General features: G+C 49.0%; 4 protein-coding genes across 9 annotated transcripts; 2 read left to right on the forward strand and 2 right to left on the reverse strand.

Moving 5' to 3' along the window:
- Nucleotides 1-1,068: 1,068 nt before the first annotated feature.
- LOC106029345 (C-type lectin domain family 2 member B-like) lies at nt 1,069-5,628 on the forward strand. Its single transcript, XM_066986860.1, has 6 exons — nt 1,069-1,249; nt 3,074-3,236; nt 3,497-3,607; nt 3,949-4,130; nt 4,504-4,607; nt 4,903-5,628. The coding sequence occupies exons 2-6, from the start codon at nt 3,149-3,151 to the stop codon at nt 5,042-5,044; spliced, it is 627 nt and encodes a 208-aa protein (XP_066842961.1). The 5' UTR covers nt 1,069-1,249; nt 3,074-3,148; the 3' UTR covers nt 5,045-5,628.
- Nucleotides 5,494-10,805, reverse strand: LOC125181494 (killer cell lectin-like receptor subfamily B member 1B allele B). The gene is given in 7 exon segments (XM_066986606.1): nt 5,494-6,100; nt 6,481-6,599; nt 7,038-7,151; nt 7,153-7,193; nt 7,517-7,645; nt 8,052-8,150; nt 9,071-10,805. Coding segments are annotated over 7 exon segments (771 nt in total). The 5' UTR covers nt 9,144-10,805; the 3' UTR covers nt 5,494-5,904.
- Nucleotides 10,806-12,204: 1,399 nt separating this feature from the next.
- LOC106029343 (C-type lectin domain family 2 member B-like) lies at nt 12,205-20,607 on the forward strand. 4 transcript variants are annotated; one of them, XM_066986829.1, is made up of 6 exons: nt 12,216-12,587; nt 13,309-13,400; nt 14,565-14,663; nt 15,191-15,363; nt 15,772-15,878; nt 16,191-20,607. In XM_066986829.1, the coding sequence occupies exons 1-6, from the start codon at nt 12,331-12,333 to the stop codon at nt 16,354-16,356; spliced, it is 894 nt and encodes a 297-aa protein (XP_066842930.1). In that variant the 5' UTR covers nt 12,216-12,330; the 3' UTR covers nt 16,357-20,607. The 4 variants fall into 4 exon arrangements, with proteins under 4 accessions (XP_066842932.1, XP_066842931.1, XP_066842930.1 ...); XM_066986831.1 differs by lacking the exon at nt 15,772-15,878 and having other exon boundaries at nt 12,205-12,587; XM_066986830.1 differs by lacking the exon at nt 16,191-20,607 and having other exon boundaries at nt 12,207-12,587; nt 15,772-15,884.
- Nucleotides 18,114-23,512, reverse strand: LOC106029344 (C-type lectin domain family 2 member D-like). 3 transcript variants are annotated; one of them, XM_066986883.1, is made up of 6 exons: nt 23,194-23,512; nt 22,185-22,353; nt 19,827-19,943; nt 19,491-19,648; nt 19,273-19,382; nt 18,114-19,175 (listed from the first exon to the last, which is right to left on the reverse strand). In XM_066986883.1, the coding sequence occupies exons 2-6, from the start codon at nt 22,234-22,236 to the stop codon at nt 19,058-19,060; spliced, it is 555 nt and encodes a 184-aa protein (XP_066842984.1). In that variant the 5' UTR covers nt 22,237-22,353; nt 23,194-23,512; the 3' UTR covers nt 18,114-19,057. The 3 variants fall into 3 exon arrangements, with proteins under 3 accessions (XP_066842984.1, XP_066842982.1, XP_066842985.1); XM_066986881.1 differs by lacking the exon at nt 23,194-23,512 and adding an exon at nt 22,954-23,055; XM_066986884.1 differs by lacking the exon at nt 23,194-23,512 and adding an exon at nt 22,950-23,035.
- Between the last annotated feature and the right edge of the window lie 531 nt (nt 23,513-24,043).

A 24,043-nucleotide genomic window follows, 5' to 3' on the forward strand; every position in this document is an offset into this window, starting at 1 on the left:
GATAGGACCCGAAGGAACGGCCTCAAGGTGTGCCAGGGGAGGTTCAGGTTGGAAATGAGGAGACATTTCTTCTCAGAAAGAGTGGTCAGGCATTGGGACGGGTTGCCCAGGGAGGTGGTGGAGTCACCGTCCCTGGGGGTGTTCAAGGAAAGCTTGAACGTGGTGCTTAGGGACATGGTTTAGTGGGTGACACTGGTGGTAGGGGGATGGGTGGGCCTCCATCTTGGGGATCTTTTCCCGCCTTGATGATTGATTCTTTGATTATCTGAACGGAAAGCAACAGTCAGACAAGAGCGCACGAATGCACACGGCCGCTTGCTCCGCCTCCTTTCCACTGAGTTTCCCCAAAATGTTGTGGTTTTCTTGCTCAGTGCTGTGCAAGTCACACCCATTTAACTTTTTGCTGCCCGGATGGTTTCATCCTCCCTCCCCCAGCACACTTTTCCCCATCTGATCCATCCCTCGTGCTCCTGGCAGGGTCTTTCAAGTTCCCCAAATGTGCAGAGACTCGGCTGCATCGTATGGGGCTCTATGTCCTTCGGGACGTGGAGTCCTGCTACTGAAACCCTGCCACGTAAACCCACAACAGATGGAGACAGGCTCCCCTTTCTGAGCCTCCAACCATGTGTTTGCACATCCCAAGGGGGAAAATCATCTTGATCTCCTGGGAGTCGTCCTTGCCCCATCTCCCCTTTGCCCTCTGCACCCACAAGTGAAAAAAAAAAAAAAAAAAAAAAAAAAAAAAAGATAATCCTGTTTTGAGGGGGCAAAAGGTTATTTTGGGCAGCCAACCAGACCTCAATCACCCTCAGAAACTTGAGTTTTGCCCCAGTGAGTCAAAGCCACATTACCACAGCCCCCGCTTTGCATGCAAGCCTTTGCAAGCCAGCTCAGACAAAAAAACGTTGTACTGTATAATGCAGCATTACTCCCCCGCGGGGGCCTTAAATTCCCCCCACGGGGGCCTTATATTCCCCCTAGTGGGTTTCTTCGATAAAAAAAAAAAAAAACAGAAGGTTGCTTTCCTTCCTCTTTTGTCAACAGGAAAACTTTTAAAACAGAAGTTCAAGCGCTAACCAGGGAGGTTTTTGACTTCTTTTGCTTTATCGGTCAAGAGGACTATATCTGAAGGCGTTCCCACTGCAACAGCCCTTGACAGGCTGAGTGCTGCTCCTCCCTCGCTGCTACACAACCCTGCTCAACGAACAGGATGACATAAGCCACAAGGAGCAGAGAGGCTGCTTTTACGGTAAGTCCACGTCTGAACACAAAAATTTGGGGCCAGCTGAGCAAGCAACGCTCAGCTAGGGGCTGAAATGGGGAGGGAAGGAGCAGCCAGTCAGGGCGGGTTTCCATCTTCTTTCTTTCTTTTTTTCCTTTAAGATTTTTTTGTATTACTTTGCCCTCTCCTGTTTTTCCACCCTCTTTGTCTCTTTCTCTTCTTTTTTTTTGCATTTGTGCTGGTTTTTTTTCCTCATTCTCCTCTCATTCTCTCTCTTTTTTAATGCCAAAACTGCTCACCCAGTGAGCTTGCATGCCACTCATGTATTTCTGTGAGAACAGCCAAAAAAAAACCCCACATTGCCCAAACTGTTCCTTTTCAGCTGGCTTTGTTGAAGCTTCTGCTACCCCAAGGGCTGTATGAATTTTCTTGCAGATATTTAGAACTCCTAGCTGTTTGTTTTTTTAAGCTGTTTTTAAACATTTCCATCTGTTTTTGCTGTTTTTTCTTTCTGTTTGTTACTTTGGGAGGGCTTTCCCAGTTATATAGCTAAAGCAGCTAAAGCAGCTGGCTGCTTTCTTTGTGCTTTTTCTGGGAGGGAATGGAAAGAAGAATAAAGGTGAAATGAAGCAAAAAATAATATTGATCAGTATAATTAATAATCTGGGGGGAGCTGAAGTAAAAAAGCAGACTTGGGGGGAGAGGGATAAAACCTGGGTACAAGCTCAGGCTGCTTTGAGTCTACAGGGTGCAAAACCCACCAAGGTGTGTGCTTTTTTCAAGGCAATTTTGGTTAATTTTACAGTTGTTACAAAATGGAAGCTTAACCAAAAGAAGAAGAGAAGCTCTTCTCTTGAAATGGAGAAACAAAAGCATGCAGCTATCGGTTTCCCTATTTGTCTCAGAAACTGACATTTTTGGTTACCAAAGCAGTGCTCAGTTGGGTTTGGGTGGTTTTAGCTCACGCCAGCCAACTTTGAAGCTGAGCCAGGCTTTGTCCTATGGAGTTTGGGGTACCTGCAGCCCACCCTTATTACAAATTTTTATTCCCCCCTGCCAAATTCAATCCTAAAACGTCTTCCAAAACTCTATTTCCCAGCATGACCCCCAGCACTGAATGTTCGTCCTGCAATTTTTTCCCTGCGTGCTGCTGTATTCACTCGAAACCAAAACCTTTCTCCTTAAGAGCTTACTCCTAGATGTTTGGTTTAACAATAAATCCATCATCCAGGTGGGGCAGAGTCCTTCCTTGTTGATTATTTTCCAACAACAGTGCCAAAGATCTGTGGGACAAAGCTGCTCTGTTTGAACAGCAACCAGCATGCTCTTTGCTCAGAAAACACTGCAGGGGGAACTGAGATAAGGGATGGATGCACACCAAGAATGTCAGCAAGACCAGCTGCTGGCTTATTTCCTCCTCTGTATTTTTTTAAATTCAGCTTCCTGCTTACTTGCTGGGCTGAAGCCACTTGGGGGAGGGCGTCATGTCCCAGACAGCTCAACTCCCTTTGAGCTTTGAGTACTGATAGGCAGTATTTTTCTTTTAATTTCTTTTAGTATTTAAAGTCAGTTTAAACTTCTGTCTTTCTCTTTTCTCTTTGTCCTTTTCTTTCTCTTTTTTTTCCTTCTCTTTCTTTATCTTTTTCTTTTCTTTCTCTTTCTCCCTTTCTTTCTCCCTTTCTTTCTGCCTTTCTTTCTCCCATCGCTTCACCCTTTCTCCGTTCCCCTGCAGCAGACCACAAGCCCTCTCCCCACCCACATTTTCCCCACGTCCGCTCCAGATCCCTGTAAGTCTTCACACCCGGGGCTTTCCTGGCCCCCCAACACTCAGCTCTCCCCTTGCTATTGCAGTGTGCTCGGGCAGCTGCGGCCAGAGCACTGTTTACGTGGATGTGATCGGTGAGACACGACATTTGCTTGCCAGCCATGGGGAAAGGAGCCCAAGAAAAAACACACCCCAACAAACAAGAAATGCTGAACCCTCCAGGAGACGAGGAAAAACAATACAAATGGGGTAATGCTGGGGGAAAGCGAGATCTGGCTCCGGTGGGGCACTGGTGGGATGGGCACTGGACAGGGTTTTTGGGTGGGTGAGGACAGGCTCTGAATTTTACCATGCAGCCACCTCTAAATCCATCTGGAGGACCTCAAAGAAGGGAGCTCCTATCCCAAAGGGGGTGGGGGGGCTATAGGATCAACCGTGGATCCAGCAGAAAATGGGCAAATGGGGGGTGCAAAGACCCAGCCCACATCTCCTGCTCTCTTCTCCACCAGACTCCAGCCCCCATGGGATGGAAAGGAAATGTCGTCGTGTACAAGGGCTCCTCGCTCCACTGTGTGTGGTGCTGAGTGTCCTTGTCGTCATTCTGCTTGTGGCCTTGATTGGTGAGTCCCCCTGGAGCATCCCCACGACAAGGAGATGGGCCAGGGACCTGTTCTGGGGGTGGAGCGGGGAATTCCAGGGTTTTCCCAGCAGGATGAGAAGACCCCCAAGCATAGCACTGAGCCTGCTTCATGGGGCACCCCCTTTTGTCCCCTAAACCAGGCTCTACTCAACCTTTCCAAGGGGGTGCCCCATCTTGGCACATCCCAACCCCCCTACATTTGCTGGAGGGGTATACGTATAATTAAAAAAATGTAATTTTTTTTTATTTATATTTTTTTAAATTTTGTTTTTTATTGTGGCTGTCCGTGCATCTCACCTGCTCATTTTTCTCCTTTTCCAGTTGTGCAGCCGCAGTCTCACTCATCACATCCCCAATTCTCCCACGTGTGCCCAGACACGTGGATTGGCTTCCAAGGCAAGTGCTACTATTTCTCAGAGAATGAAACCAACTGGAAGACCAGCTTGGAAAAGTGCAAGGCCTTGGAAGCCTCCCTGACCTCCATAGACAGCCTGGAGGAACTGGTGAGAACTGGGCACGAGCCCCCACGCCAGCTCTGGTGTGGAAAATGTGTGGGACCAGACCAAAAACCCATTTTCCCCCAAATTTCACCCACTGACAAAGCCAGGAGAAGATGCCCTGGGGAAAGCAACAGCCTGGGCTGGGGGATGAGCAATATCACGTTATTTTCTCCAAAACTCCCTCCCTATGTCCAGCTGGGTGCTGTCTTGAGCTTTGGGGGCTTCATTTTTCTGTGAAATTGTAGAATATTCACATCTCTCAAATGAAATCACCTTCCCATCGCAAGGTGCTCTGCAGCCTGGAGGTGGAACCTGGCTGAGTTGTGTTTGGGGAAGATGGGATCACCTAAAACCAATTTGTTTTTTTGCTCTAAAGGGTTTCATCATGCGCTACAAGGGCCAAGGAAACCACTGGTTTGGGCTGCATGAGGAAGGCAATGGCCAGTGGAGGTGGACCAACGGCACAGCCTTCAACACCTGGTCAGTATCTCCGCCTGTTGGGGTTGGGTGTTTCGGGTTGGCAATTAGGGTAGGAGTTCTTATAGGGTCTGGGATGGCCTCTTTTGGGACGGGGACCTTCTCCTGTCACCGCAGCCCTGGTTTTCCACGAGAAGCTTGGGTAGACCAAGGATGCTGCGCTCTGAACCCCTATTAAACATTGAACACTGCCCCTTCTAACCTTCCCAGGAGAGGAGATCCCAGCTTTTCTTCCAGTTTTTAGGGTAGTTTTCCTACTTTCCTCCCTTCTGCTCACTCAAGAGTGTCTGCGTTGCAGGTTTGAGATGCGGGGAGGTGGCCCTTGTGCGTACCTAAACCAGGAGAAGATCAGCTCAGCCCTCTGCCACACGGAGAAATACTGGATCTGCAGCAGACCCAACAACTACGTCCTCTGGAGGCAAAAGATTTACCCCGAATAAAAGATTCCATAAACATAAAGCTTGTGCCAGTGCCGCAAGATAAAATAGCACAAACATTGGTAAAAACTTACTTAAATCTGCTTTTTACTGCAACAGTATTGCTGAGTTTACTTTCTGCTCAGATTCTGGCAGGCTCAGTCAATCATATGTAGTGTCCAGCCACAAGAGGGATCTGGGTGTTTTATTTGGCCTCAAGCTGAACATGAGCCAGCAGGGTGCCCTGGCAGCCAGGAGGGGCAACCATACCCTGGGGTGCATCAAGCACCGCATCGCTGGTTGGTCCCGCTCTACTCTACCAAGCCTGTAGGGGTTTAAGAAGCGTTTGGATTGTGCTCTTAGTCATATGGTCTGAATTTTTGGGTAGACCTGTGTGGGGCCTGCAGAGTAAGGGATATTCTATGATTCTATTCTATGATTCTACTCAAGTCAGCAACATTCCTTTTTGTACAACACTCTGATTGTACAGCAGAGAAACAGCACAGCAGAGAGCAACACTCTGATTGTACAGCAGTAAATTGTTTTATATTTTTCTACACTTGCAAAAGGCATTTTTATAATAATACACAATAAACCTGCGAATCTGATTTGCTATGGAGTTATGCTATTTTTTTACTATACACTGCCTATTGGAAGGAGGACAAGGTAAGACTGGAACAGATACAGTCTGGATGTACATATTTTGATGGATTTTTTAATAAAAAATATTTTCCTTTAATTACAAAACATAAATTGTGATTCTATGAAATTGGAAGCTAATTACACCAGAGCCTACACTGATACTCTCGGCTGTGCTTGGTTGGGTTCAAACCCTGAAATTCCTCACAGAGCCGTAACAAGGAGGATTGGCTTCACCCCAAATATTAGCAGCAAGCATCCTGCAGGGTGGGCTTTTCGGGGCAGGCATCGCAGAGCTCTCCGTCTCCTGCAGTCTTTGAAAGGAGATGGAAAGGTTCTTTCTGGCAAACCCACTTGTGGTCGCCTCCACAGCCATCGTAATCCAGCCTCTTGTCTTTGAAGGTCGCGCAGCCGTTCTCCACATTCCGAAGGGAACTGAACCTGAAACCCAAAACCATCAGCACCCAAAAGCAGCTCCTTTTCCTCTTGGGAGAGGGGGCAACAGGAGCTTCTCCCCCAGCCTGTCTCACTGGGCTCCAGGTGGCTTCTTGCTGCGGGCTTGCCCAGATGCGCGTGCACATTGCTGTGCTTGCACTAACATCTGGCTCCTTCCTCCACTGGAGCATGCCCAGGGCATTGAAACCACGTGGGCTGCATAGGTGTGATGAGATGTTGGGTTAGAGTCCTCCGTACACCCAACTTTAGGGCTATAAAGCCTTGCTGGGGGATTACAAGGCTGTCGCAGACACCAAATATTGGAGATCTTGGGGCTGAAATGGAGCAAAGCTGCTCCACACACCGCGGGTTGCAGCTGTACTCACGTGGTGGCATCGAAGGAGGAGTTGTCCACCCATTTCCATGTGTTGTTGGTTGCCTTTAATCCGATCCACACCGTTAGCTTCTCCTTGCTGTCCTGCAGGATCCTCTCATTTAAGTGCTCCTGGGAAATGGGAGAGGAGCGGTGGCTTCCAAGGGCCTTCAGCAAGAGGCTCGTTGGGGTGCAAAGCCGGCTTTTTGAACCCATTTGGTTCATCCTCAAAGAGACGGGCCCTAAACACCACCCATGCCTTGGGTGCTGCCCCGCTGCCTGCTCTGAAGGCAGCTCAGTGGGTGGAAAGAGCTTAAATTCAGAGCCTGAGACACCGAAGGCTCACCCTGAGCTCCATGTCCCTCCTTCCTCCTGTGCCAAATGTGGGAAGAGGCCTCCAAAGCCCTTTAGGTGGTGATTCAGCCCCGTTCCCACCCCTTAGCACGAGGTGGCTTGGAGCTACCAAGCCTCCTGCCGCCACCCAGCAGCTCCGGGGCAGTTTTTGCCCCTCTACCCACCAAAACCGAGGACTTTCGGGTGCTTTTCAAGCCTTCTCCACTCTGCACTTACCATATCGGCGGTGTTTCGGAGCACGGCCAGATGGGACCCCCGACTTTCGCAGTCTTTTTTGCCTTGCATCCAATTCCCACTCGACTTGGAAAGCTGGTAGCACTGGTCCCCGAAAAAGCTGCCAAGACTGGGGGCACAGCTTGCAGCCCCCGTGGCCTGGAGAGGAGACGGAGCTGTGAGACACCCCAAAAAGTGCTTGAGGTCTCACTCAACCGAGTCAAGAGGCACCGGGGAGGGGGGCTCTCTCCCCTCCCAAATTTTTCCTGCCCACTTTTCCCACCCATCCACCACGAGGAGGACCATGGTGGGGCAAGCTCGGTGAAGGCGGAGAGGTGCCTCCTCCTCCTGGAGGCCCACGGAGACTGGAGATGATCAGCAAAACGAGCTCTTCCTCGCCATGCTCATCGACACCAAGCCAGGCTCGTAGCCCCCCGGGGGCACCCATCCCACCCCGGGGACCCCCCTGGGGAAGGGGTTACCTGCGGAGCCGTTCCAGCGGCAGACGTAGCGCAGCAGGGAGGGAATCACGCACGCCTCCGTCCTGCTCCTTCCCCCGGCCTCGCTCTTGTTCTGCGGAGCGCTCGGAGGCATCGGTGCCTTCTGAAAAACTAGGAGGCAAAATTTTGGGGTGAGATCGAGGGTGTTTGGGGGCAACACTGTGAAAACCGAGCAGGGCTGAGTTGAGTTCCCCAAGCTATTGTGCAACCTCCTTTTCTGGTCATGATTGCACCCAACTTTTGAAATAGCATAAAAATGTTGCTTGTGTCCTCCACCCTTGCTTTAAAAGCCTTTTTTTTCATGGTTTTGTGTTTGTTGTTTTGTTTTCAGAGGGGATTTACTCTTGTTGGATGCATCTTGTGGGGCAAAATTCTCCCAAATGGTGACGGCTCCTGGGATAAAACCCTGACCTCCCCTTCGCGAAAAAAAAAAAAAAAAAAAAAAAAAAACAACCAAAGAACAATTTCCCTTGTGCTTGCTTGGTTTTAAATGTGTTTACGAGCGGGTTTTACTCACCCTGCACGCTGAGCACCGCCACCAGCACCAGCAGCACCAGGTGGCCCAGCCCGCTCAGCTTCAGGAGGACTCCGTGCCACCGTGGGCACGCGGCGGAAGCTGAAAGAGTCCGTGGTTTTGTTCAGAAAGTACTTTCTTGTAAAATAAAATTAAAATACAGTGAAATGAAATAATATGAAATAAAATACATCAACAAAATAAATTAATATCATATCACATCACATCATATCATATCATATCATAATAAAATAAAATAAAATAGAGCCCCTCTGCTTGAACAGAACTTGACGGCTGCTTTGCTACCTCCACGGAAACAAAAAAAAACAAGTGAAAACTCAACGATCGCAACCTTCTCTTTACATCTCCCACCCCAGGACCCTCCTTGCATGGGTCCCGCTGCTCAATGTGGGGCGGCTTTGGTTGGAGCAAAGCCTCCAGGAGCTTGGAGGGGACGGGGAGAAGCTGGGCTGCGGCTTCCCAGTTGCACCAGTGGGTCCCAGTGGGGAAGGAGTCCTGGCGGTGGGCTTTGCTCCCGTTGGAGGCTGGGTACAGAGGTTGGGCTCAGAAGTGAGGCCGTCACCTCCAGGTGCTCTGGGAGGCGGTGGGGGTCCTCAAGAGCAGGGGGGACAGACCCAAACCCTTGGGAAATTGGCCTCATTTAGAGCAGATGTTGGCCGGTGGGACTCGGGTCCCTCCAGCCCTCCTCTCCACCAGGGTCCTAGGCACATTTCACCAAGCTTCGACTTCCATCCGCTGGCGTCGGGGCTGATTTTTGCTGCGGGCAGAGCAGCCCCGGCAGCGAAATCGTTCAAGCTCTGGCCGTTTGCAAGCTTCCTTCTCCCCCGTCCTTCCTTCTTTCCTTCCTTCCTTTCGTTGCCCGCACGAAGCGGGATCAACCCCGCAACCCAACCGGCGTTTGGCCGTGTTTCTTGGCCAAGACGCGAGCAGACCCAAGCGCCAGCTCTTCCTGGAGGAAACGAAGCTCGCCGTGAGCGCCCACCGCCCAAAATCGCACTTACTGTGATGCCTCTCGGCAGGCGAAGAGCCCCCTCCGGGCTGCCTTAAATCGGCGTAAATAATTTCCCCAGCCATGGTCAGCTCGCCAGCCTGCAGAAGCGTCCCAGGAGTGGCAAAGTCCCCGGGCAACCTTTGCGTTGTGACCAACCTTCTTGCGCCTGCGTCCAGCGCCAGGAAATGGCTTTTTTTCAGTCTTTTTTTTTTTTTTTTTTATAGATATCTAGATATATCCTACAGCCTTTTCCCATCAATTGAAGGCTGGCATGCAGGATGACAGCCTCGAGGCAGGAGGATGTCGCACCTCTGGAGGTGCAGAAACACCTTTTGGCTTTAGCGATCGCAGCAAGCACTGCGGTGCTGAGCTGCCAGGAGAGCAGAGTGGTGAAAAAGACAAAATAAAAGCCCTTAAATAAGTTTTTTTTATAACGGGGGGCAGGCCAGCGCGTACCAGCGGATAGTCAGGGAAGGAGGAGAAAGGTGATATTTGGTGGGTCTTCCCTGGAATACGGCTTGGGCATCGGTTGCGTGTAACCCAAAAGCTGGAAGGGGATGGTTTTGATTGTAATTTATCACTTTTTCTTCCATGCCAAGTAATTTATCCCATAACTTTTGCACCAGAAGAGGCAGAGAGGTTTTTTTTTTTTCCTTGCCTATTTTCTGCAGCAAATTTATGTATGTGTATGTATAATCTTGATGTTTAATTTTATTTTCTTATGCCAGCTTGACCTAGCCTCTGCTGCATGGAGAAACTGGCAATTCCTACGACTGGGGAAAAAGCACCACCAGTCCATTTTGCTGTTCGTTGTTACTCTGCCTTCAGATCTCATTGACCTCATGGAAAGTTTTGCACTCGATTTTCTGCGGTGAGCAGTCAGAACCGCTTTTACATTTCTCTTTCTGCACAGCGCTAAAAAAAAAACCACACAACAACAAAGGCTGCACAAGGCTCTGCCTCCATCCTGACCATAGCTTGCAAAAAAATAAAAAAATAAATTAATTAAAAAGTGGTGGTTTTTTTTTCTTTTTTTTTTTTTTTTTGTAAAAACCTGCATTCAGATAACTTAATTGCAAGACTTATTTTGGATAGCTTGATTGCAAGAACCTCCTTTTTGATTGCTTGATTGGAGAAACACCTTTTTTTTGGATAATTTAATTTCCCAAGCACCTATTTTCTGATTGCTTAATGGCAACACCTTTGGGGGATAGCTTAATCGCAAACCCACCTATTTTTGACAGCTTAATTGCACCATTTTCTTTGCATTTTTCCGCTTGTGTGCATTTGCCTGGCAATCCCATTCCTTGGAGGCAGGAAGGGATAGAAATCTGCATATTTTTGCATAGGATCGGAGGCATTAAGGAGAGAGGGCACAGCCCAAATAGGCGTTGTTGGAACAAGTCAGCTTCAGAGCGAGTTTCTGGGAAAACAGAAACCAGCAACGGTCCAAGGACAACACCCCAAGCCACTCCTAGAGCAAAATATACATTATCTATACATGCAGTACCTCTATCCAAACTGCATACATACTTGCAAATATAAATACGAATATGTAAGATAAAATTATATGTAAGTATATAAACATTTAAAAGTAAATATATAAATATATATAAAGTAAATATATAAATAGATACAAATATATATGTTTATGCTTATGAATATATCATATGGGTATGCTTATATATATAATTTATATGATATATAAAATTTGCATTATATATATCATATGTTGCATATATATAATTTATAATATATATATTTATATAAATATAAACATACACATATATAAAACATACTGCATACATACAACTTAGAGAGAATATATAGTATGCAGTATATGCACCCTGCATATATACTGCTTATACTATATTTATTTCATGTATTTCTATATGTTACTACATCTATGTAGTACGTGTATAGTATGTATGCAGTGTGTATATATATATGCACTACATGTATGTATTATACATGCATACTACATATATATAATATGTATATGGTACATATACATTGAGTGCACATGTATTTCCTACAAGTTACTACCAGGAAATATGCAAGTTTCCTAGAAATTACCTAAAAAATCCTACAAATTACCACTAGTATGCATATATACTATATAAATATATATGTGTGTTTGTATATTTGTGTGTGTGTGTGTGTGTAAAAACTGCACCAGTGCAAATCCTTGGTACAGCCAGGTGAAACCAGCAGGCTGGTGATCTCCTCGCGTCAGCCCTGTTCAGCGGTTCCTGCGTCCCCGCTTGGCTGCCTCCGCTCGTGGGCCTCCACTCCTGGGCCTCCGCTTGGGTGCCTCCGTTCAGGGATTCCCCGTTTGGCAAGGTGACAAGACTCAAGCTGCTCGTTTAACTTCAGCCACAAGTCTGGGGTTGTTCCTGTATATATTTCTATATAAATGCTATACATCTCTATATATGTAGTATTTATATAGATATATAAAACACTACACATATTTATATAAAACCCTATATATATAAACACTGTGTGTGTATATACAGACACTACATTAATATATAGAAATACTACATGTATATATAGAAATATTATGTGTATATATAGAAAAATACTGCATATATAAAAATACTGCATATACATATATAAACACTACCTATATATATTAAATTCTATGAATTGAATACATATTTTAATTCTCTGATTAAAATAGTATATATAGATATTACATATATAGAGAGAAAAATTCTGTGTATGTGTAAATCTGAATGTGTATATATATATATAAATACTGTGTATATATCTCTATAAATATTATGTGTATATCTCTATATAAACACTATGTGCATATATCTCTATATAAATACTGTGTATATCTCTATATAAACACTGTGCATATATCTCTATATAAACACTATGTGTATATATCTATGATTCTATGATATAAAAGCTATGTGTATATATATAAATACTATATAGAGAGAATACTACATATTATATAGGGAGAAATAGTACATATATCGTATGTATATACGTGTATATACGTATATACTTAGTCACATGGTCTGAACTTTTGGGTAGACCTGTGCGGTATCAAGAGTTGGACTTGATGATCCTTAAGGGTCCCTTCCAACTCAGGATATTCTATGATTCTATGATTCTATATATATATATAGAAAAATACTACGTATATATAAATTACTACATATATATAAAAACAGTACATATATATTAAATTCTATAAATTAAATATATCTATATAAATTCTATGATTAAAATGCTATATAAATATATATTATGTATATAAATAGATACATATCTATTTATAGCAACCCCCATGGGGTGAAGGTGGCGAGAGCAGAGCTGGAGGGGGGGCCAGGAGAGCAGCTGCTTCCTGCTCGAAAGGGGCTCGTGGGCATCTCCCCACCAGCTGCACGGCCCCGTCGCCAGCTGGATCCTCTGGAAAATCCCCCAGAAAAAAAGGTTTATTTGACACAAGGCTTCGCACTTCACACAGCAGGAGAGCGCGCAGTGCTCCCACCGGCAGGACACAGGTACGGGGCTGGGGGGGGGGGGTTCGGGCTTGGAAGTGGGGGGAGAACGAATTGCAAGGGGAAAAAAATGAGTTGCAGGGGGAAAAAAAAAAAAATGAACTGCAGGGTGAAAAGATCAATTGCAAGGGAAGGGGAATCAATTATGGGGGGGGGGGAATCAATTGCAGGGGGAAAAAAATAATTGCAAGTGGAAAAAAATTAATTGCAAACGGTGGAATTAATTGCTGGGTGGAATTAATTGCTGGGGGAAAGCTCTAATTGCAAAAGGAAAACTCTGATTGCAGGGGGAGAATTGTGATTGCGGGGGGGGGGGATTTAATTCCCCCCACAAATTGGGGGTGATGTTTTGTTTTTTTTTCTGTGTTTTGTTTTCTTACGCCACGTGGACATTTAATTTTCTTCTCATCCAGGACTGCCGCTCTGATGGTGCGCGACTGCTGGTTGGCGGGGGGCGAAGGGGGGGATTGATTTTGGTGCTGAATGGAACAAAATTCTTCCTTTTGCAAAGCCTTCACCCATCCCCGGCAAGGCTGAGGTGTAAAGGCAGTGTAAAATTATCAGAGGGAGAGGAAATCGCGCTTTTTCTTTGAATCGTTGCAATGAGTTTGGCTTGAGCTTGGATGGACCTCGAAGACGACCACGATTTGAGAACCAGAGAGCCCCCCCAAAAAACGTGTCCTTGGGTCACAGCTTCTGATGGGTGAAATTTTCTGGTTTTCAGGTGCCCCATCGCCACCCCACCTGCATCTCCCAAAATGAAGGAAATGAGGGAATATCCCGGCTTTTTGGGCACGGAAAGAAGCAAGCGGGGAGGTAACTGCAGAGCACTGGCCCGAACAAGGCTTTCTTCTGCCTTCTATAATCTGAGAACAAAAACAAGCTGATGTAAGGGTGACGGGGTGGTAAGAAAAACTGAGTCTTGGGTTTTCTAGCACTTCCCTCAAGGGGAAATTTTTTGTAGCTCAGCAAGCACCAGGTGGAATTTTGCTAAGCAGTCACATTTTGGAAGATTTTAGTTATGAATCCTCCGTGAGTCAGTGTTTCTTTTGTGTCTTCACCCCCTGGTTCTCAATTAAAGAATAAAGAGATGTTGGTAGAGATATTGGTAGAGAAGAAGGGTGAAAAGACCAAAAAAAAGAGCGTGGCATTAGATAAATTAGCATAATATTAACGAACCTCTGCCTTCCTTTCTTCAACACTGCCTTATTTTGGTTCAGTTGACTGTTCCTCCCATCTCCACCATCCTCTTGGTAGACCAAAGCAGGTGGGAAAGGGGATTTGGGGTCTTTCCAGTTGTCCCAATTGACTTTGAGCCATGGTTTTTCTATTGGCATATTTGGTGTCGGAATTATCGTCTAAAATGATTTCTATTTCGGTGCACGGGGAAGGGAAAAGAAGAGAGGGAAGGAGGGCTTGTTGCATGAGATGTGGTTCATGTGATGACACGCAAGGAGGAGGAAGCGAAGGCAAACCCCATAGCAAACAGAAGTTTCTTTGAGCAGAGGTTAAGATAAGAGCGTGTTCGAGATCAGAAGACCCAGCGATGGGCTGAGCGTGACTCAAGTCATTGCAAGACCCAAAGCATCTCGGTTCGGGTTGCGAAAGAAGTCCCTCGAGCTGTAATGACAGAAATTCAAACGAAATCGCTTGTGCGTATGGTGCAATGCCCACAGGCATTACAGAGCAGAGGTTTGCAGCTAGAGCTGGGGAAAAGACAATGTTCCCCTCCTAAAGAAGAGTATCCAAGAAGGAAAAACCCATGATTTTATTCCTCATGGGGAAGAATTCAAAACTTCTTGCTGTTTCTCACCCCAAGTGAAAGTGAGTACACCCAACGTAGGGGAGAGACTGACCCCTTCCTCTTCCTCCTTGAGCAAAAAGAGGCAAAAAACACCTTTGGGGTCAATTCCCTGGACCTGGAGTGTGCTGTTGCCCTCGGTGCTCCCATGAAGATGTTGAGGGTCTCTTCTCCTGCAGGTTCCAGCCTGGAGATGAAGCCGGGGGCACGCGTTGCCTGCCAGGTCACCGTGGCAGTGGTGTTCCTGGTTCTGCTCGTCACCGCCATCGCTTTTGCAGGTGAGTGTCGAGGTGCTCATCACAGGGACAACGTCTCTGTGCCCTCCCCAAGACGCTTTGGGTCATTGCACTTGTGCCAAGTCCATCTCCGTGCTCCTGACGAAGACAAAATCAAGGCCAGGAGGTGTCCCCTCCAGGTGAGGGACATTTCAATGAGTGCAGAAACCCTTCTCCAGAAAGCCAAACCCATCTCCTCTGCGGCATCATTCTTTAAAAAACAGATCGTCAGACTTTACCCAAAAAGTTTTTTTTTTTTGGTAAAGAAGGGGCTGCTGGTTGGCCAAGCATCAAGAGATGTTGGCACAAGTCCCACCAAGCCAAGAAGGCTGCAGGAACAAGAGAAACGCTTTCTCTCTGCTTTGCCCATCGCTGCTTTGGCATTAATGATGGATAGCGATACCTTAGGGCACGTTTGGGCATAGGACTTTTTGGAAATCCTCCTAAAACCCGCGTCCTTGGTGGCCTGTTTTCTGCTTTGAAAGTACAGCCCCCACACTTCCTGCCCCCCTTTGCTCTATCCATGACAGTGCACGCTTTTCAACCTCGACCCCAGCCCTGTGCTCGGTGTCCGTTCGACTGGATCGGGTATAGAGGAAAATGCTACCATTTTTCGGAGGCTGAGAGGAACTGGACGTCCAGCCAGGACAACTGCTCAGCTCTCGGTGCTTCCCTGGCCATGTTCGACAGCGTGGAAGACTTGGTATGGAGCCCCCCAGAAAAGCCACCACCGTTTTTGCCACCTTTTGGTTTCCTTGCCTGCTATTTCAGTATCTTCTTCCCAGTCCTGGGGAGAGGAGATGGGGAAAATGGTTGTTTTATGGGTCTTCTCCTCGAGCTTCTCACCAAAGCCAACCAATGCAAGACCTGTAGCAAAAAGGGGAAAAAAAGAAAAAAAAAAAAAAGGAAAAAAAAATTCTAGACAACAGTGAAGTAGGTCTCTGCCTTAAAGATTATTGTTTTTTGGTAACAGACTGAATAATTCAAGCACCAAAGGAGCGCAGGCAACTCATAAAATGTAGATTATTGGTTGGAGGGAGGTTTCTACAATGACTTGCTGGGCATGTCCCAAAACCCTGAGAGCTGCCCTAAAGTCTTTGGTCTTTTCCAGAGCTTCACAATGAGATATAAAGGCATCTCGGAGCATTGGGTTGGCCTTTCGCGGGAAGGGGAGGAGCAACCATGGAAATGGGTGAACCACTCACGTCCGTCCCACCTGTGAGTCTGGGGGGTTTTCGTCATTATCGTGCTGGCTGTTGGTTCTCCGGCCCTGAAACTTGCGTTTCTTCTGGGATTCGGGACCAGCTCTAGAGGTGGATCCAGAGGTAGCGGTGGGGCGATGAGACCTGGAGAGGGCCACGTTGCTTCCACAGCCGTTCTTTGCTTTTCCCTTTGAGTTGAGAGGTGGAAGCGGGGCCAAAACGCTGTTAGATTCCTACTTTTGGTTATTTTTTGTTCTCCTTGGACTATCATCAGTGTGATTTTTCTCCCTTTTCCCGTCTGAGGCCGGCTGTTTCTTCTGCCCTTCAGGTTTCAGGTCCAAGGAGGTGGCTTCTGTGCCTACCTGGGTGACACCGGGCTCCGCTCCTCCCAGTGCAGCACGGAGAGGAACTGGGTTTGCACCAAGCCCGCGCTGAACAGCCCAGGCAAAGGCAACAAGACGAGACGAGCTCAAAACCTTTGCATCAGCTCCTAAACACCCGAAACAAACAGGGGAAACGAGACAAAAGCTCGGAAACTTTGAAGGAAACTCAGGGGGGGAATTCAGCCGGAAACTGCTGAATAGGAACTAAAGTTACTATTTAAATTTGCAACCCAATTTTGCCACACAGTGGCCGACAGCTGATGATTTCTCACGGCAGCACAGTCATACGTGGCAATGACTCATTCGCAACGGCACTGAAACGAAATTTCAGAGCACCAGAGAAGTCACAACGCTGCCAGCGAGACCATGCGTGTGCGCGCGGAGGATTCACTCTAAGGAGACATCAACATGCAGCCCTGCACAGGGGAAAAAAAAGGTCGAATGGCATCGGATTTGAGTTTTTCCTAATTTTTGGCAAGTTAAATCAGCAGTTTTCAAGCTTGCTCGGCTGGGAAAAGCTTTCCAGTTCCTTATGAGCACGTGGAAACGGTGCAAGGATGGACCTCCAAGGATTTTCTGGAATCTTTTGCTTTGGGAATCTTTGGCTTTTAGGGTCTGCAGGTGAAACATGGGACATTTGCACGGCTAACTCCATCCTGGGAAGACGTTTTTTGAGGAGCACCTCAGCTCGGAGATGGCTGGTGAAGGTGTGACGGTGAGGATTGTAGGGTTTTTAGCAGCGCTTTTATTTTTGGTTGTATCTGGAAAAAAAATAGCATGAGAAACAGACTCCGGGAGCTTCAAGACCTGGCTCCTCCCAGCAAGCAGCCATCTCCAAATCAAGTCCACCAGTGCCACCTCCAGGACTGGGGACATAGAAGCAAATCCCCTGGAGGAGCCTCCTCGTACAAACACCTCGTGAGAAACGCGACCTTTTAGCCTTGCCTGGCTTGACGTCGACTCGATCCTGTATTTTGAGGGCTTTCGACGCACTTTGAGCTGTTTGCAAGATTTTCACGAGATGAGGTGCCGTCGGAACCGGTGAGCAACGTGTTCGGTAATGAGTAACGACGTTGTAATTACTTCTCAAAAACAGAGCCAGCCTTAATCTGGGGTTTTCTGTTCTCTCATTATTTTGCACACTGAGAGCTACAGCCTGCATGCCTCTCCTGCTACACGCATGCACCAAATGTTGTCATTAAGTCTCTCTTCCTCAAACATAGGTAATTTAGCTTTAACTTGCTCTTGCAGCCCAAACTGGGAGAATTTTGCAGCGATGAACTTGATGCATTGCCTCTAGCTAAGCGCATAAATTCAAGGTTTGTTGTTATTCCTCCATCCGTTACAGGCAGGGCAATTCCATGCAATAAAAATGTACTTTTGGTTAACAAATCCAATTCACTGGCCTGAAATATTGCAAAAACCTGTTCACTAAGGTGCCACTTCCTGCTGTTGCAGTCTTTCCTCCAGACTTCACACACCTAAATGTCAGGAAGTCTGGTTTAGGTCAGCAAAGAACGAGGAGTTCCTGCACAAAACCCTTCTGCATCCCACCCTGAAGCATCATTTAGCATTGTTGAGCTCTTCCAGGATCCAAAAGCAGAGAATTTCTTATTTTTTTGGTAAAGATTATCTGCTTTTTCTCTAAGGTGCTGTCCTAAAAGCAAGATTTGGGTGAACTGCAGTGAAGTGTCCTGGGTTTTCTTAGGAAATGCTTAATATTTTCAGGAGATGTGGCACAGGATGTAGCTGTGGTCTTACAATGAGGGAGTTTTCATGGAAGGGCAAGAAAGGAGTGGGGTAACACTGTCACCTCACAGTGGATCTCAGGGTAACGCAAGAGGAAAAAATAAAAGTCAGAGCCAGGCTTCAAAAAAATATATTTTATTTGGAAATCACATATAAACGAAAACAGCACACAGAAAAACACTGCCGATAAAGTGCAAAGACACAGAGGAGCAGAAAAGCAAGAGAAAGGCACCGTTTTCCTCCACAGGCAGCGTTTGAAATTAACGTAGACCTGACACCAGACTGCCTCCACAATCCAGCCTGGGAGGCATTGAAATGTTTGTTCAAGTACAGGAGGAACTGCAAGCACGAGAAGTTGCTCCTTGTTAAAGCAACTCACCCGCTACTCGCATTTCTCAGGCTAGCACCAGCAGAGGTGATGGGTTACAGCTGCTTCCTCCCCAAGCAGGACCTCAGGGACCTCAGCCCAGGGCAACGAGGTTGGAACTAGACAATCCTGAAGCCTTCTTCCAGCCCAAACCATTTCCAGGATCGTGTGTTTTGAAATATTCCCATCCACCCTGCGATATCTTCTGCCTACGCACAATACTGATATCTCTTTCGCAAAACACTGTGTTTTAAAATGCCCCTCCGTTATAAAAGTTAGCACCTCGCCCTGTGCTAAAAAAGTGCAAATTCCTTGAGGAAAGAGTTTTAAAATCTAAAAATGAAATGGGAGTGCCTGTTGGCAGTTGGACAACGTACTACATCGCTGCTTTTCCTGATGCAACCTTGCCTCTGCTATCAATCTTAATGCTAGGCATCGATAAAGACGAAGCAAAAATGTAGTGCAGAAGAGGCTGAGATGACAAAAACGTTTCGCAGAAGCAAGGAAACTCGCTGGTTGGAGACAGAAAACGTGAAAAGGCTCCAAAAGCGCGTCAGCTGTGACAAAACGCCACCTGCAGGCCTGAGAAATGAACCCTGGGCCTTGTCCCGCGATGTCAAGTTCTCGAAACGTCCGCCAGGGCACCAAGATGTGAGGTATTTTCTGCGCGACCCGGAGGCGCCGTGTCTGCTGGCCTCAGGGCTGCCTGCTCTGCGGCTTGGTGCAGATCCAGTGCCGCTCGCCGCTGCTGCGAGCGCTGGTGACTTTTTGGTCGTTCAAGAAAGCGAAGTCCTCGCCTCCTCCGACGAGAAACCTGCAGGGGAGGCAGTGGGGGGGTGAGCTTCCCGCACGCTTCCTGCCTCCTCGCCCCAAAAATCCCCCCCCCGGCGCGCACGGCACGACGGACTCACAACGAGCTGTTGAATTTGGTCCCATCTTCCCACTCCCAGCGCTGCCTCGGGTTTTGGCGGCTCAGCCCGATCCAGTGGTCAGGAAAACCTTTGTAGCGCAGCACGAAGTCCTGAGAGCAGAGGGGGAGCAGGGTCGCACGTCACCCCCAGATCTCTGCCCCCTCCTCCCCCCCCCCCCAAAAAAAAAAAGGGGCCAGGAGAAAACCCCCCAGTCTCACCAGCTCGTCCTTGGACTGGATCACGGCCAAGCTGGCGCGGCGCGTGTGGCAGTCATCCCGACTCGACGTCCAGTTCCTTTCCACTTCGGAGAAGTAGAAACATTTCCCCTCGAACCCGATCCACAAAGGGGGGCAGGAATACGCATGTTGAGAGAGCCCTAAGGAAAAATACATCGAGGGGTTTGGAGGAGCAAAGAAGGGGGTAGTCCTTGGGGCAGCTGGGTTGGATACGGGCTCCCCCTCCATGCACCGAGCCCCCCCCCCCCTTTTTTTTTTCCCCCCGTCCTGCAGCTGGGGCCGCAGGGCAGAGCCACAAAACCACCTGGGAACACTCACAGATGATAATGGGGAGGAAAAGCAGCGCCCCTCCTACAACGTTGGCGACGAGGGCGACAAGCAGGTATTGCTTCCAGAGCGCAGCTCTTCCCTCCTTACGCTTAGCAGTAAAAAGATCTGCAACGAAAAGTGTGCGGGGGGGAGAAGTCAGGGGTCCCAGCGCTGTGCAGACCCCTGGCAGCGGGGCTGAGAGAGGCTAGGCCCTCCCCACCCCCTGCGGGTGATGTTGGTGCGAGGGGGACGGCTGGACCTCCACGGAATCACAGAACGTTAGGGACTGGAAGGAACCTTGGAAGATCATCTACAGGCCAATCCCCCGATGGAGCAGGAGCACCTAAACCACGTCACGCAGGAGTTTTTGAATATCTCCAGGGAAGGAGACTCCACGACCCCCCCGGGAAGCCTGTTCCATGCTCTGTCACCCTCACCCTAAAAAGATTTCGTCTCATATTTAAGCGGCACCTCCTATGTTCCCGCTTGCACCCACTGCCCCTTGTCCCATCATCGGCTGGCTCCACCCTCCCGACACTCGCCCCTTCCGTATTTTTGAACATCTGCTCTTTTTTTGAAGTGGAAAATTCCACTAACCTCGCATATTCAAAAGCCATCGCGTGCTATAGAAGTGGGGAGTGCATTAAGCAGGTAAGCAGAAGGGCCCGCCGTCCCGAAATAAGGAGGACAGCTAAGAAAAACAGGATGAGGAGTACGAGATCGGTAAAAACAAAAGTCACGAGCCCTCTAGTCACGAGAAAAGGTGGTAAGAAAAAAAAAAGAAAGAAAAGAAATTTAGGGCGGGTCAAATAAAATCGTACATATATGGTATAGAAGCGCGTCAAGGAGGTTGTGAACCTGCAGCACTCAGCAAGTAAGTAAACAGGGGAGAAAGGTGTCGGGTAATACAGAATAGAAGGTTACGATGAACTTTCACTGTGAGCTCCTGCTCGCAGGACGCCCGCCATTGCAATCGCGACTCGAATAGCTTCAGAGAAGATCCCGTCTGAAAATACTATTGAGATTTTATGGAGATTTTTCTCACAGCGCCGTCAGCAAACTTGCTATTCCCTCATCCAAGTCATCGAGGAATGTATTAAACAACACCGGTCCCAGTACCGGCCCCTGAGGGACTCCACTAGATGCAGGCCTCCAAAACTCGACTCCGTCCCATCAACCGCATCCTCTGACAACAGCTAACCAACCATCCTGGGCCCCTTTTCCTTCAAGTACCCTGTTCCGTGGGATTTCCTCTAGCAAATGCTTGAAAAGGCCAAAGTCGGCCCTGCTGAAGTCCAGGGTTTGCGATCCTCTGCTCCTGCCACAAGAGATCCTGAACTACACCATCTCGTGGCCGCTGCAACCACGGCTGCCCTCAACCTTCACCGCTTCGACCAGACCCTCCTTGTTCGTGAGGGCAAGCTCCCCGTCCTCTGTCACTGCCGCTAGATCACAGCCTCCTGGCCGAACGCGGATTTCTAACTCCTCCTGCTTATTCCCCGCGCTACGTGCGCTGGTGTCCAGGCGCTTCGGGGAGCGAGCCGAGCACGCCGATTTCACCCTAGGGATCTTCATCGCTGCTAGGGCGCTGCCCCACCGCTGCAAGCCTGGCTACAACTCTCCCCTCTTCGGATCTAGTTTAAAGCTTTGCAAACGAGCCCTGCTAATTGCTGTCCTAGAACCCTTTTACCCCTGCGAGATAAACCTTTCTCTTGCGTTAGTTGTGTCTTATAAAATCAGCCATAAACAAAGAACCCAAAGTCCTGCCTGTAGCACCAGTCACGGAGCCAAGCGTTTATGGACCGGATCCTTCTATTCCATCCCACGCCATCGCCCCGGGATGGAAGGAGGGAAGAGAAAAGGACTTCTGCCCCAGACTCTTTCACCAACCACCCCAAGGCCTTGAAGTCACAGACTGTGATCTCACAGACTGCCAAGAGTCGGTGCAGAGGCCCCGTGTAACTGCCGCAACGGCTGCACACCGCTGCCGGCCCCTCCCTGCTCACGGCACTCCCCTCCCAGAGGTTGTTTGCAGTCACAGGACGTGCGCGCAGTCACCGGGGCCCTGGAGACATCTCCTCCTCGTCAGCCTCTCTCGTGAAAGCTGCTGGGCGCGGCCCGGTCGCGCCGCTCTCCCGGGCCACGCGCGGTGAAGCAAGTGCCTGAAATCCCCCCTGTAACTCACGATCGGGCGCTGGGGCTGCAGCTGCACCGGCTCCGAGGCTGCAACCTCGGCTACTGACCTCCACCTCGGAGGTCTTCTGCAGCCTCAGTGACTCTCCGATTCCCCACGGATCTGTCGCCCTTCAAACAGGGAAAGATCCTTACCCGAAACCCACTTCTTCACGCTTGTCCCAATGCACCTACCCTCCAACACAGAGTCGTTGTCCGCGTTATTGTTCTCCTCCAGGCTCAGCATCACAGCCGTATCTCAGGAGCCCCCCCTCAGCAGCCTCCCAGGGCCAAAATCGCCAAGGGTCCTCCGAGGGCAGCTTGCGGCTGGGAATGCAGCACCCTGGGGGAGGCGCAACGGAGGCTGCAGAGAAGAAAGAACGGAGAAAGGCAGAAAAGACGCGAAAGTGAGAAAGGAAACGTGTGGGGAGGTGACGCCGCGGTGAAAAGGTCACGTAGGGAGGCTCCGGGGGCTGGGAGGGGCCGGGAGAAAACCAGGAACACAGCCTGAGGAAAGGGGAGGCCAAGTTTGGCTGCCTATAGCACCCCAATCCCAGCATCAATCCCGATCTCAGCATTAATCCCAATCTCAGCAGCTATCCCAATCCCAACCCCCATCTCGATTCTAGCCCCAACCCCAAATCCAGCCCCAAGCCCGACTCCAGAACCAATCCCAATCCACAGGCCCCCAGCCCAATCCCCCCCAGCCCCCCAGCCCAATCCCCATCCCAGCCCTAATCCCAGCCCCAATCCGTCCCAGCCCCAAAACCCAATCCCAGCCCCCATCCCGAGCCCGAGCCCAGCCCCGGACCTAATCCCAACCCAAACCCCCTCCCGACCCCGGCCCTAATCCCAACGCCAACCTTAATCCCAGCCCCAATCCCAACGCCAACCTTAATCCCAGCCCCAATCCCAACGCCAACCTTAACCCCAGCCCCAATCCCAATCCCCTGCCGCTACCCACGAGGTCCTAGGCCGCAGCCCGAACAAACGGAACCGCACACTGCGGACCTCCACCCTGCGTCCTGCAAGTCCACGCCTCATATCCGGCCGGAGCCGGCCGGAGCCGGCTTATAAAGCGGTGGGCGGGGCTTATCGGGGCGGGACTTCCGGCCCCCCCCCGAGCCCTTAAAAGGGCTACACAAAATGTGGACCCCCCCCCCCCCCCCCCCACCTGCAACGCTCCCCCCAAACCCGAACTCACCGGGCGCCGGCGGTCCCTGTCGCGGTCCCCATCCCTGCCGCGATCCCGATCCCCGTCGCGATCCCGATCCCCGTCGCGATCCCGATCCCCGTCGCGATCGCGGCCCCGCGGAGGTCCCGAGGGTCCCGCTGCCTCCGCGGCGGCGCAGAGCGGACGAAGGGAGCGGTGACAGCAGCTCCACGCGCTCACCCGCGCGCAACGCTGCAAGAACGCGCGTAGAGCGGTAGAAAAAAAGGCAAAAAAAAGCCAAAAAAAAAAAAAAAGCGATTTTTTTTTCCCCGTCCCGCTCCATAACGACAGCATCCACGCTAGGAGCGGGAAGCTCGCAGGCGGGAGCCAATCAGCAGCAGGCAAGGGCGGGACAACGGAGCCGGCCAGCCAATCAGCGCCCGGAGCGAGACGCCCCGCCCCCGTGGCCGCTGTGAGGGGAGCCCGCGGCCGCCATTTTGTGGGGGGCGTTTTGGAGCTTTTATTTTATTTATTTATTTTTTTCCCGTTAAATCACAACCCAAACGTATTCCGCCCACACACTTCCTCCTTCTAACAATAAAACCTGTTAATTTGGGTCTGAACCCAGTGATATTCGCACATTAATTGCTCAAAAAAAAAAAAAAAAATTACAGTGGGAAAAACAGTGAAAGGGAGGAGAGGGGCAAATTCCTGTGAAAAAAAAAAGATTTTAAACAATATCAATTAAAACTCAATTCTGTTATCAGGGAGCTGCAGGTGGTATTTAAGCGAATTCTGCTGAAATTAGGACAATAGTATTAGAGTTCTGCTGAAATTCAGGAGTTTAATTAGGTGTGGAATTCAGCATGGGTTTGGGGGGAAAAACAAAGATTTCAGCTCA

The sequence above is a fragment of the Anser cygnoides genome, chromosome 35 (genome assembly GCF_040182565.1).
Source record: "Anser cygnoides isolate HZ-2024a breed goose chromosome 35, Taihu_goose_T2T_genome, whole genome shotgun sequence".
NCBI lineage: Eukaryota > Metazoa > Chordata > Aves > Anseriformes > Anatidae > Anser > Anser cygnoides.

Excerpts from the sequence above, each read along its gene's own strand:
- LOC106029344 (XM_066986883.1), bottom strand. The coding sequence starts at position 22,236 with ATGCTGAGCCTGGAGGAGAACAATAACGCGGACAACGACTCTGTGTTG. Across the intron at positions 19,944-22,184 it reads CAACGACTCTGTGTTGGAGG|ATCTTTTTACTGCTAAGCGT; the intron begins GTAGGTGCATTG and ends TTTTCGTTGCAG. Across the intron at positions 19,649-19,826 it reads TTTCCTCCCCATTATCATCT|GGCTCTCTCAACATGCGTAT; the intron begins GTGAGTGTTCCC and ends ATTTTTCCTTAG.
- LOC106029343 (XM_066986829.1), top strand. The coding sequence starts at position 12,331 with ATGTATATAAATAGATACATATCTATTTATAGCAACCCCCATGGGGTG. Across the intron at positions 15,364-15,771 it reads TCGACAGCGTGGAAGACTTG|AGCTTCACAATGAGATATAA; the intron begins GTATGGAGCCCC and ends GGTCTTTTCCAG. Across the intron at positions 15,879-16,190 it reads CACTCACGTCCGTCCCACCT|GTTTCAGGTCCAAGGAGGTG; the intron begins GTGAGTCTGGGG and ends TCTGCCCTTCAG.
- LOC106029345 (XM_066986860.1), top strand. The coding sequence starts at position 3,149 with ATGGGGAAAGGAGCCCAAGAAAAAACACACCCCAACAAACAAGAAATG. Across the intron at positions 3,608-3,948 it reads TCTGCTTGTGGCCTTGATTG|TTGTGCAGCCGCAGTCTCAC; the intron begins GTGAGTCCCCCT and ends CTCCTTTTCCAG. Across the intron at positions 4,131-4,503 it reads TAGACAGCCTGGAGGAACTG|GGTTTCATCATGCGCTACAA; the intron begins GTGAGAACTGGG and ends TTTGCTCTAAAG.